At 37.0% G+C, this 13473-nt stretch overlaps 2 protein-coding genes across 7 annotated transcripts in view; both read left to right on the plus strand.

Annotated features, from left to right (window-relative positions):
• The window catches only part of ctnnd1 (catenin (cadherin-associated protein), delta 1), a 39736-nt gene extending 38730 nt beyond the window's left edge, over nt 1-1006 (plus strand). For all 6 annotated transcript variants that reach the window (XM_067441192.1, XM_067441196.1, XM_067441194.1 and 3 more), the window contains one exon: nt 31-1006. In XM_067441192.1, coding sequence (XP_067297293.1) covers nt 31-92 — 62 coding nt within the window. In that variant the 3' untranslated portion in view covers nt 93-1006. The remainder of the gene's footprint in view (nt 1-30) is intronic.
• Nucleotides 1007-3956: 2950 nt separating this feature from the next.
• On the plus strand, nt 3957-12412 carry LOC137073783 (uncharacterized). The gene is made up of 7 exons (XM_067442490.1): nt 3957-4359; nt 4580-4666; nt 4765-4903; nt 7593-8491; nt 9994-10441; nt 10561-12333; nt 12375-12412. Exons 3-7 carry the CDS (start codon nt 4801-4803, stop codon nt 12410-12412), a joined length of 3261 nt encoding a protein of 1086 aa, XP_067298591.1. The 5' UTR covers nt 3957-4359; nt 4580-4666; nt 4765-4800.
• The last annotated feature ends 1061 nt before the right edge of the window (nt 12413-13473 follow it).

Consider the following 13473-nt stretch of genomic DNA (forward strand, 5'->3'; position numbering starts at 1 on the left):
CCTTTACGTCTCATCTGTTTCTCTCCACAGAAAAACTGATCGTGTGCATCACCCGCCGTGAGTTTCCTCCTCCTGCCTACTGTCCCTGCTGAGCCTCTGATCTCATCACTTACGGGACCATTGCCACTAATCGCAAAGACCCTTCTGTAGATTTCAACATTCTCTAGTTGTTACTGTCCTCTCTTATTGAGATCAATGTGATTGAGAACAGCCACTGCTTAAAATGGACACTACACAATGAATTCCTTTCTTAATTTTTGGTCCATACCACTCTTTTTGTTGTCAAATAATGGAAACATTAGGGACTAAAAGGTCTATTTAGACGCATCCCCAGCTTATCAAGCTTTATAAACCTTTTTTTTTGGCTTATGCATCTATTAGAACACTAGTATAGTATGGCAATGGTATTTTTGATTATTTTGCTTCATCCTGCTTTGTGGTTCACATTGATAAAACGTTAATGCCAAATTGCATCAGTCATATGTGGCCTGCAGAAAATAATGTATATAGAATATCTAAGTTTTGTCTCGACGCATCGTGACGGACGTGAGGCCTTTTTTGGGGTCATTGTTTCTAAAAGCACTAGACGGCCACCAATCCCCCTCAAGTTATCCATCTGTGTTTTTTTGTGGATGGTCTCATTGAGTGTTGAGTCTCTAGAAAGGGGTTGTTGTGCAAGTGTTCAAGCATTACAAAAGAGGCAGAGGGATTTTGTGATTTGGGAGAATTTTTTTTTTTAATATATTCTTTTAAACAAGTAGCATTCGAGATCTCTAGTGGTAGACAAGTACAGCGGTGCTCTTTGGGATTCTTACATTGCAAACCTTGTGACAAATTTGCAAAGCGTTCGAGTCGAGATGTATTGGGATTTCTGTTTTTTTGTTTTTGTTTTTACCCTTTGGTTTGGGCTTTGAAATTGTCACTGACAACAATTAGTTTCTGTGTGGAAGCTAAAGAGTTCCTCCCCCTTAATTTTTAAATAAACCACAATTAAATGGCAACAGAAAAACTCAAATTGTAGCTCTGGTCTTAGATCAGTGCTCTCACTTTTCAATACTTTGTGATTTGGCCCTGCTGGTGGACCCAGTTTGCGCTTTTTCACTTTTGTCTGAATATAAATGATTGTGTAAATATGACCGCATCTCACAAATCCACTCTGGATACGGAGTGCCTCTCTCGCTCGTCGCGTCGTGCGAGTGCGTGTTTGTGATGAGCGGGGAACGGGGACGTTCAACCACCCTTCTGCCTCTTGGTTTCAGTGCCTGTCTGTGTAGAGAGTAAACGAGTGTACATTTGAGGATGTATATGCATTGTTTTTTTCTTTTCTTCGGGATCCATAATATCCACCATACAGTGCTCGTTTCTTAGACCGCATATTCAAAGTGCACAGTAAGTCTGTTGTAGATATTTACTGAATAGAAACTGAAAAGCACTAGGGGGTCAGTGGAATTTATTATTATTTTTAAGAATTTATTTTCCCCCAATGTCTTTTTAATCTCCTGTATGCCAATTGTAATACAACTTTTCAAAACGCAACAGTCTGTAAAGGAAAGGTTGGAGTCCGAAAACCAGAAATCCGAGTCCTGATAGAGGAGGCTGTTCACAAGTTTTGAGGAATCGATCGATTTCAGTGTTGAGGGAGGCAGATACGTTTTTAATGACAAAAAATTGCATCTCTTTCAGGCAGGACTTAGCAAGAGCTCAGATTCTAGCTTGATAAGAAAATGAGATCAAGTAAAAGCACATTTAACTATATATACCAGAGAATATTTGTTAATTTTAATATTTTTTTTCCCTCTTTGGTTCTTGTCCTGTTGCTCTTTCTTTTCTATATTTTATGATTGGGGCTGATTTTGTTTTTCTGGGGTGTTGAGGGTGAATGCATATGCAATCATTTTTATTTTTTAAATAAATGCATTTACAGTTTATATCTTTTAATTAAAGACGAAAGGAAAAAATTCTGTGTCATGTGCTTGTCAGTTGACATGCTGTTTCTCTGCAACACTAACAAGTGGATCTTGATTCATAATTCCTATATTTCAACACTTTACCTTTGGTCTTAAACATTGCACCTTTCTTTCGTGGATTCAACATGTAAACTTAGCAATACTGTTTTTTTAAATAAAAGAATGATTTTTTTTCCCAAGGTTCTGACAGCGAATTATTGTGTGATTTCACAGAGCATTTTTGTACACACTAAAATATAACACATTTAGAATTCATGTGAAAATGTATTAGATATTTAAATTACATTATTATACATTATGATGTATTAGAATCAATTTTAAGTCAATATCTTTTTATATTTTATAAAACCTATACTTCAGCACCTTTACTGCTGCTTACTGTAAAATTATATTATGGAATTGATTCACCTTTTTTAGTATTTAAGTCAAATGACAAACTAGTGAAGAGAGTGTCAATTTTAAATTGAATGAAATCATGAACTGCTAGTTGTTGGTTTAAAAAGAATACTGGAAATGTTTTTTTTTGTGTGTGTTTTTTACTCCAAGGTGGGGACAACAATTATTCAAAACAATATTCAAAGCCCAGATTCTTGTTTTCTCTCTCTCTTTTTTTTTTTTTAATGTAAAAACTAATTTCTACCTGGTAAAATATTTTGCCATAGCATATAAATGATAGAAATGTCTTTTAAGTGATTTTAATTTGCATCACTTTTCCAAGTCTAGAAGGTACAAAAATTAGCTACCTCATATCTGAGTGGGAACTTCTGGGAAGGACTATATATAGTTAAAAATGGGAAATATGTTAGTTTAGCAATTGTTTTGTCTTATTTTAACATTACATTAGTAAGTCTTTTTTTTTTCTTGCAACAAACAGAATTACAATAAGGCGATTCAAAATCAGAATCAAATACTAAATAACAGCACAACTAGATATAAATGAAGCAAAAGATAAATAAATAAATAAACTAAAAATTATTCTTGATCTTCCAATAGTTTAAATTTCTTCAATAAATCAAGTAGTCTTCTACCACTTTTCAGTTTTAGCATTCTTAAAGATTTACAGAAAATCTTTCTGAAAAACAAACAAAAAAAAAAGTAAAAACTGAATGTGTAGCCTACAACTTCTATTAATATACCAAAAGTGATGTCTTTTTTAGAAAATAAAGGAATCGAATTAATTGTAATTTTAAGCCACCCGTACATTTCGTCCCAGTAAGTCTTCTTAAGAGGTTCCCAAAATTAAATTTACCGGCACTGTTTGGTTTGTAGTGTGTGTTGGGTGACTTAACAACATTATCTACCAACATGTATGCCTACTACATGTTCCAATTAAGTATTGAGGAAAAAAGTCGTGTAAACATTACATTTCAGCCGTTAAACCATTTTTAAGAAAAAGATGGTAGGCCCTATCAGCTCCATGAATAGTTATTGATACCTTATCCAAAAAATTTTATTATTTTTAATCAACTGGTTAAAATTCACAACCGCGCATATATAAAACCTTGGTCTATTTTTTTCCACACACACAAAAAAACGCAGTCTGAATGAAAATGTAACTCAGTCAGTTCCCTTTAGATATACGCTCATCATACCATTTCCCTCAGCGGTCAGCGCTTCCGACCGTTTACACTCAAAACGAAACGCTCATACTGCGCATTGCTAAATGTTGGACAGTTTCTAAAATCCTGGTAATCAATTACGGTTTTAATGATGATTAAGATGTCAAACTAATAAAAATCGGAGGGAATTGTGGTGGTGTGTATCGTCACAGCGGTAACCGACAAGAAGACAGCGGTAAAACCATGGGTTAAGCTTAATTTCACAAGTGTCAAGGTACAATTGTGTTCATGATATTTACATTTGATAATGGGACTATGCCATTCATCAACTTCATCAAATTAAAAATAAAAACTTGTCACTTTTGTTTTCATACACAATACTATTTTTTATTCATCTTTTATTTGACTGATCTTTTGCCAGACTTCTCAGTGCCACGACAAAACATCAAGTCACACCAAGGAGAGAGCAGCAGAAGCGGGAGAATTATTATGAATGTGAAAACAAATACGCTATAAAATCAGTGAATTCAACGCACCCGTTTACGTTGATCATCTCACATGGCGATTGGCGACACACCTACTGGCATAACCATCGATGTAAAAACAGGGAGTGAATCTTTTTGGTGAACCGATTCCAAAAATATTCGAATCACTGAGGTCAAAATCTCACCGCTAGATGACGCTACTGAGACTAACTGAGTAACGCTAGAGCGAGCATCGATTGACATGCGATTTAATGTAGCGGCTCACGTGTCCTACTGATCACCTGTGTTTGCGTATGTAAAATTATTTGTTTATTTTGGATTATAGTATGGGTATCTTAGCAAACATTGGTGAGTACGTTGGCGGAAATACTAATGATATCATGATCTGATCAGTTGACATGTTTTGTGACCTTCGAGATCGAGAGTTAGTATGGCTGAACTGTTACATGTATTTGCTATTTAATACAAAATAACATTAAGTGCTTTGAATGCTTCGATTTAGTTTAAAATTCCCGATCAGTCCTCAAACTTTTAAACAGTCTCTTTTGTCTTCCTTCTATGTTTATAGGCCTATCAAAGCAATGTAAAAGCCTTTGTGTATACAAATGTTGATTATTTTAGCCTACAGCGGTTGGATCTGAATCAAGAACTCAAAGTGAGTAGGCCTTAATATATATCTCAAAATATATAGTGCAAAATTGAAGAAAGCTGAATTTTTCTAGATCATTAACATCCTTACCTTTTGTTTTGAAGTTTCTAAATGTATTTTAGACTGAAGTTGATGCCAGCATGTGGAAATATCAGCATCCTGACTTTGCTTTATTCCTACTTGGAGAACTTCAGAAGCAGCAGCAGGGAAACATCTTGTGTGACACACTTCTACAGACAGAGGGTAAGAGCAGAGATCTTCTGTGTTGGAGATCGCAAACTCTCACCGGGAAAAGCCGTCAACTTTATTACTTGTAAACAAATCATATGAAGACCAGGGTCCTGTTTCAGAAAAGAGGTTAAGTGAAAACTGAGTATTTTAACCCTGAAATGAGGGAAACTCTGGGTTTTCCGTTTCAGAATAGGAGGCATGTCAAACTCTAGAAAGCAGGGTAAGTCAAGCCCATTTCTGAAAGAGAGGTAATTTATACTCCGAGTCAGTTACCATGGTAACTTACTCTGTGAACCTAACCTGGTCGAGAGCAGGTTTTCTGCTCTAAACCCAGTTTCTCTCGGCCGCTCCCCATTTTAAAGCTTAAGCAATGTTTAAATATACATCATCGTTTATGCTGCAAAAGTGCTTTTCTTACTGAATATTTTTGTCTATTTTAAAGTATATATATCTAAAAAAAAATCAAGAACCATTTTCTATATAAGAAATGTATAAATTATTTGCATTTTACTTAAAACAAGTAAAATTATCTGTCAGTGGGGTAAGCACTTTATAAGTTTTTTCATTAATTTGTAGGGAGTTACATTTATGTCTGGAGAAGATTTGTTTTTTTGTTTGTTTTTTTTGCCATATCCACATGCATAGTTATTTAGGTAGGCTAGTCGTATTTTTAATTAGTAGTTTCATTACCCTAATTAAGAAATGTTACAGGTTGGATGAAGAACATTTAATTATGTGGAAAAGGCTGCTGCACATTAAAATAGACACTGAATGATATTTATTTTGTATGCCAAATGTTTGTAAAGCCATGTTGCCTACACCCATGAGCCTTTTATGCTTAAACCTAATCCTGATTGAATTATGACTTGAAATGAATTACTTGAATTATGGTTTTATACTTCATTTTTATCTGCGTCCACGTTCTTTTTTTTTCTTTTTCTTTTTGCCTGTGGGATACTATGAGGTCAATAACTTACCGTTCTGCCACTTTTCACCTCTGATATTATAACAGTGCCAGTAATTATTAAGAATGAAACTTGCATATTGACTTGGAAATATGTGGACATATTTTTGTCAGGTGCCGTTGCTATGCTGAATCATAATTTCGGAGCTCATGCACCATGACTATCATGGCTTTTCATAGTCACAGTTCATGAACTTGACACAGTCAGTGAACTAGCTCAATTCAGCTGTTCTGAAACCCAAAACTCAGAGTTTCCACAGAGCAAGTCAACTTTAAAGTTTTAAAGGTGTCATGAACTGGCTTTAAAAAAACAACAAAAAAACTGCTTTCTGAGGTCAACAAATGACGTTCGTGTGGTTTTTACATTCAAAAACATAATAAATAAGTAATAGGTTATTTTCTATACTGATCTTGAGGCTCTCTTTTGAACTGGGGTTTGATGGGCGTTACGCACTGGAGACTTGGAAGTAAACGCCCACAGCTAGGATTGGATAAGATCAAGAAAATATTATTTCTGCCGACTAGTGTACGTTTTGGTAGCCCGTCTGGAAAACACATAGCCCCGGGACTGCTATTACATATGAAAAATATGTTTAACTCACATAAGTTTGTTGCACCATTCCTGCTTACAAACGATTCCGCAGTGAAATGAATCGAACACACAAACGTTCTTTCCCATGTGAGCTGGAACTTCATTAAAAATAAATGTAGTATCACACATTCCTAATATTAGGATCAAAAGGAAGCTTATGCAGTGACTGTTCTTCCATAATATCTTGCTATATTCTTCGGCATGTTTATTGCTGCTGGCTAGCGTGATCCGATGAGTCGGTGGCCGGGGCTACTGAATTACATGTGCTTATTATTCTGTAGAGGCGGTGTTTCGTCAGTCGATGACGTCAAGATGTGAACACGATCGTTTTCTGGGCCTGGTGTCTATAAAAGCTTTTCTTTGACTAACAAGGACGTTTTCAGCTCTGAAACTTACAGGATAATCTTATATCACCATGACCTTTTATATATCAAAAGCTCAAGGTAAAGTTGATTTCTCAATTCATCACCCCTTTAAAGTTGGTTGAACCTCCTTATTGAAATAGGTCCCTGATGCGATGATTTCCACAGTCAGTATTTGTTGACAGAGACCAGAGAAATTAATGTCTGCTGTCATAAATGAATCCTACATGACTTTTTTTTTTTTTTTACATACAAAGCATTTTAATCAGCACATTGACTTTGATTCAAATGCAACAATAATAAAAATAGCTCAAATGATACTTTGATTAATTTGATTTGTGGTTTTCTTTTTTGGCAGTTGATTTGCTTGCTGGGCCTTTTTGTCATTTAAAAAAATGTAATAAAAAAAAAGATTTTTCTGAAGCTTTTAGATTTTGATTTATACATTTAGCAGATGATTTAGGTAACTTTATAATTGAGGAATACAATAAGCGATTCATCTTAAAGAGATAATAAATATAAGAATCGTTGGGGGAAGAAAATCTGACATTGTTCAGAGTAGTACAAGCTAAGACATTGTAAAAGATGGAAAAAGTCAAGATTTTTTTTTTCCAGTAGGAAGCATTTAAATGCTTGCTGAAGAGATGAGTTTTCAGCTGGTTCTTTGAGTAATGTCAGGGATTTGGCTGTACGGATGGGATTGGGAAGATTTTCACCAGCAAGGAGCATTGGAACGAAACCAATGCTTTTCATATAATCTAAAATCCCTTTTCATTTCTTCAGGTGTCTGTGTTCCAGCTCACAGTTGTGTTTTAGCTGCTCTAAGCCCAGTCTTCTCAAGAATCCTTTCCACATCCCCTACTCCACGTGCTGGGCAGAACAGGCTTCTAAACCTTGAGGCTGTAGGATCTCATGCCTTACTGAAGCTAGTTGGGTTTCTTTACACAGGGGAAATGGAGATTGAGAGTCGGCGTGAACATGAGGAAGTAATGGCTGCTGCCCACAGACTCGGACTTAGAAACCTTTTTGTAAAAAAGAGAGTGTGGGTAGACAGAGGAGATGTGGATGTTGGGAGTTGTTGGAAAGAGACTGGTGTACAGACAGAAGATAGCATGAAGAGCCAGGAAAGAGAAATCGTGTCTGAGCCTTTGAAGATACAGAGCAGTTCTGCTCCAGTTCAACATTGTGGCTTGTTGGAGCCTGATATGCCACCATCGCAGTTGTTGGATGAAGCTAGTCCAACTAGAGGTTGTAATTTGACCAGTAACAGCACTCTTCCTTCCCTCGCTGACATCACCGAAGCATCAATATCGAACCAGCATAAAACAAAGGCTAAGAAAAGGTGTAAAATGGCAAAGAGAGAAAGCCAATTAAAAAAATTAACTCATCAACAAAACCAGATAAAGCTTCTTAATGTTGAAGGGACCAAATCAAACCAAACTGGAGGGGTGGAAAGAAGTAGGACTGTTTCAGGCAAAGACATCCAAAAGGTTTTAGAAGGAGATAACGAACGAAAAAGCACTACTTCTGAACAGAAAGAGGCCAAATTGGACCAGCTTAAAGTAAAGATAAAACTGAGGAGAATGAGTGGAGCTTGCTGGGAGAGTAACCTCCTCGTTTCCGTCCAAGGTGAGAGTGAGAAGAAGCCAGAAGAACCAAAAGAGTGTGGACCTCGAACTCGGGTAAGGATTTATATTCAAAATCTGTGTGCTAGATTTGTTGCCACAGACAGGTGTGTGTGTGTGTGTTTGTGTGTGTGTGTGTGTGTGTGTGTGTGTGTGTGTGTGTGTGTGTTATTTGTTTGGCAATACTTGTGAGGACGCAAATGTCCTCACTTATATAGTAAAATATGAAAATGACTCACTAGTGAGGACATTGGACTGGCCCTCACTATTTTAAAAGGCTTATAAATCGGCCAAAACATGTTTTTATTTAAATCTGTTGTTCTGCAGATGTTTCTGTGATGGGTAGGTTTAGGGATAGGGGTTGGGATAGGGGATAGAAAGTATCATTAACCTGATATAAAATCAGTAGAAGTCTATGTAATGTCCTCACTAATATAGTGAGACAAACCTGTGTGTGTGTGTGTGTGTGTGTGTGTGTGTGTTCAATGCTCACTGTTGTGTATGTACGCTTGGGACACCATACTTGGCTACACGTCACATCACAGACTTGGCAAAGCAACAAATTAATATTAATAAACAAATATTCAGATGTAACTTCATTTGTAATCATTAACATTTTCATTATAACATGAAGTATTTATCTCAGTAACTGTAACTGATTACAGTTACATTAATTTTTTTAATAAATTGTCATCTATTACATGTAACTACCGGTGTGTGTGTGTGTGTGTGTGTTTGTATGTGTGTGTGTGTGTGTGTGTGTGTATATATATATATATATATATATATATATATATACATACACATTACTGTTCAAAAGTCTGGCATGTTGGTATTTTCATCAACAAAAAAGGATTAAAGATAGTTATTTATATCTTTTGTTAAAGTATGTCAGTAGGAAATATCATTTTACATTTCCAAAATATTCCTTTTGCCATTATTTGGAATAATTTAGTGAGATTTTTATATGCACAAGGAGTCTGACTACAGCCGGTATGCTTTACACTGAGATCTGATCTCACTATCATCAAGTCTGTCTGGAATTATAGGATGAAACAGAAAAAACTGAGACAGACTAAATTCAGAAGAACTGCTGGAACTTCTCCGAGATGCTTGAAGAAACTTGCCTTTAAAACTACCTGAAAAAATATTTAAGTGTACCTGGAAAACGTTTTAAACGCAAAGGGTGGTCACACCAAATATTGATTTAATATTTAATATTAATAAATAAAATCTATTTATGACATTATTTTTGAAAGCATGCTCACTTTATAGCATTTTTATAGCAAGTGTCTAAACCTTCACAGTACTGTGATGTGGAGGTAGGTTTTTTCATGTGTTTTGGAGACTCCGTTCTTCTGGATTTAGTCCATCTCAGTTTTTTGTTTTGTTTGGTGAGATCAGATCTCTGTGTTGACCATACAGACTGCTGTCAAACTCCTTGTGCATACAAACAATGTGTGAATATGTATATGTAAAATTATAGAGACCCACTTTCTACAGCAAAATTTCCTATGTTTCTGTCATAATCTTATTTTTTACTTTATATCTGACTAAAGAGCTGCCCATCTATTGTACTTCCTGGTCGAAGTCTTGGAACTGTCACCCCACCTACGGACCTGCCAGTTTCACCCTCGAATTCCTCCACGCATGCCTCTTCGGATAAATGTCTTACTTCACATCACATTTCTGTCTCTTCTCCTTTGGATATACCAACATTATCTTCCAGCCCTCCTCAAGCAGATGAATCTGATGAACATATTGCAATGCTCTTGGAGGATATGTTCATGATGGGTTTAAACATCCTGCCGTTGGTGCCATTAGACAGACATCTGAATGAGCAGGATCAGCTAGGTCCTCTTCAGGAACAAAAAGGTGGACAAAGGGGCGCTGTGGCCACTACTCAAGGTTCTTGTCTTTTTGTGCAAAGTTGTGATCCAGAGATAAGGGAATCTGATGTAAGCAAGACAGCAACACCAGTTGGGTCTCCAGGACAAAGAGATGAAGGTAAAGTATAATCTTGGAATGTATTTGGTTCATGTTACTTTAGAGACTATGCATGTGTGGATGCATGATTTTTTTTTAAAATGTTATCCCTGACTTCACTCATTTTTCAAACCACTTAGGCTTTCACAATAAGTCAAGATCCAATACAGTTGACCTCCTGATTCAGTCACCTGAACAGGAAAACTCAAACAAAGTTCAGAATCTTGCAACTGTGTCAATGAACTCTACCACCTCACTTAGAGGAGACTTGAATTTAACCCAAAAAGCCACAGCTGTCCCGGACTCTGTTGAAACAGGTGAAATGCCAAGCCTTGTTATAACTAGCATACCTGATGACAGGCCAGATTTCAAACTTCTACAATGCCTTTCCCCCCTTGAATCAGAGAAAGGAGACAGTGATGTTCCATCAAAACAAGAACTATCTAAACCATCAAACGGGCAGGACTCAGAAACACAAAACGTTCCCTCGTGGCTTTCTGAATCACCACTGATGTTGGACTTCCCTCTAAGCTCAATGATTGATTGCTCCTACCGACGCCCACAGTGTGACCTCGACGCCTGCCAAAATCGATCATGCCCTGAACCTGCAGAAAAGCAAAAATTAAAGTCTTCCTTTTCACGCAATGACTTACTCAGTGGGAGTAACTCAAACATCGTTCAGCCTGATGTGAGCGATGCTAGTGAGTGTCCTAAACAGAGAAAGATGAGAAATCTGAGGCGTGCAACTAGAAAGTCTAAAGGAAAAGGGGGCACTGAGTGCCAAAACCTGGAAAATGAGGATCAGTTTCAACCAAGGATATCCAAGCGCAATAAGCCCCGCTGTGTAAACATTAAGCCACCAAATTCTGACACATATGGAGTCAGTACCCGAATGACCAGTGCAAGCAGTAGAGTAGCTGCAGGTGTGAAGAGAAGACGAGAAATTTCTTCACCGCTCCCCAAACAACATGAACATGTAGATATTTTGCCTATCACTGGTGTTGTAAAACGTGGTCGAGGCAGACCACCTAAATCCCAAAAATCTTCTCTTTCTTGCTTTCGTGTAAATGCAAAGAAATTGCCCACTTCAGGCCAAAATGATTGTGACGTGGGAAAAACTAAGCAAGAACCAAATACACAGCAGGAGAAAGACTCAACGGAAATGGAAGAAGCAGATGTTAACAGCAATTTTGCACAGGCAATGCCTATTTCTCACTTAAAATATGCTGGCCAGGCGAAGGGACCAAGTATCCTTGATCAAATTTTCCATCAGGCTGTTCCAAGTGTTGTCAGTCCCGCGTGTAAGAATTCTCTGAATCCTGATCAGCAGCTAACATCAAGCCTGCGAGACATGTCTTTTAGCCTTCAAAAATTCCAAGGAGGGAAAAGTGAAGACCTTAATAGTAAATTAGTGGTGAATAGCGGTAAACAGATCAATAAAAGCATTTGTGGGGAGAAAAAAGCAGAGATGTCTATTCTGACAAACGAAAAGGAAGACATGGAGGTATCTGACAATCATGCAAGGTCAACCTTGTCATGTGGAGATGTGCCAGATAACGTGCAATATTTAGTTAAAGATGGAGATATTTCCATGAAGGACAACTCAAGTAGAACAGCCACTATTTTACAGAATAGTGATTTCCAAAATGAGATGGGAAAAGAAATTCAGGACCATACAACTGAGGTTGCTGTCCTGTTAACATCTGAGGAGAACATAATGACACCCATTGAAGATACTGATGATGCCGACCATGATTTGTCACCCACAAAGACGGACTGTGTTGTCAATACCAATGAAGTGACAGCGAAGGAGGGAATAGAAAGGAACTTCTGTTTGAATCCTGATAGTACACAAGAACATCTCAGAGATGAACAAAACTCGGAAGCTACAGTTTCTAATGAGAGATCAGATAGTGAAAAAAATGTTCAGGCAGGACGTGGTGTTGACACCCAGGATATTGGCTGGGTGGCCGATTGTTTGGAGAACAATAAAAAAGGGGATCAAATGATGGAAGAAAATATGGCGGGAGAAGAAACTGAAGTTTTCAGAGCAGATGAATTTGTAGAGGAAAATGCTCTTCCTTTGCCGAATAAAGGACGTTGCAAAATCCCCAGTGGGTTGGGAAACGTTGGTATTGATGTGGAGGGGGTCCAAGATGCTAAGATGGTGAATGGACGGACCTTTCTGGAGGAAGAGGAATTGGGTCAAGGACACATCGCAAGTGCTATGATTGCAGATGACTCATTAAAAGGAGGTAAAATTGCAAAATTTAGAATTATAATTTAACATTTTTGTACATTGTTAATAATAACCAATATTCTTGAACCTGCTGTTTTGCCTTCATAGCTTGTTTTCAAGAAATAAGCACAGATGCTTCTGTCCAAGATGAAGGTTCAAACGTTCACAGCTCCAATGTGTGCAGTGAAGATGTCTTGATGGTGCTGTCCATTGGGGCCGATTCAGAATCAAAAGATGATGATGAAGATATTGAAGTAGATGTTCTAGGAGAGTCTGTAGAAGAGTTTCCATTAGGGCTTTTGGCAGCTAGACCGGTTGTCACTCTGCCCATCGAGGGTCTTCTGGACCAAGAGGATGAGTTGGATACCACTGAAGAAGAAGAGGTAGATGTCACTGGAGAAGAGACGGAATGACATTTTATGTTCATGTTAAGCATACATCTTTCACATTTTGTAGTCAATAGCAGATGTTTGAAAGTTTTCAAAACTCAAAGTTTAATATATCAAATGGTGAGAATTATTTTTTGTCCATTTGATGTTACAAAATAATTTGTTACTAACTGATGTTACTATTGGCCTATCAATTTATTTTTGAATGTCTCATGTATAAATAAAGTTACATATAAAATTATGTAAATAAAAATAAATTTCTATATTAAATAAGTTCATATCACACTTTTGGATGTGTGCTTAATTATTGGATATATTACCTTATACTTCAGGACTGTTAAATGCTTGAATCTGATTGGTTGACGAACGTTTTTAGGCATACAATTATTTTTAGGGAAATGCACGGCTAAAGTTCCAGGCAGGTC

The sequence above is a fragment of the Pseudorasbora parva genome, chromosome 4, assembly GCF_024679245.1.
Source record: "Pseudorasbora parva isolate DD20220531a chromosome 4, ASM2467924v1, whole genome shotgun sequence".
Lineage (NCBI taxonomy): Eukaryota > Metazoa > Chordata > Actinopteri > Cypriniformes > Gobionidae > Pseudorasbora > Pseudorasbora parva.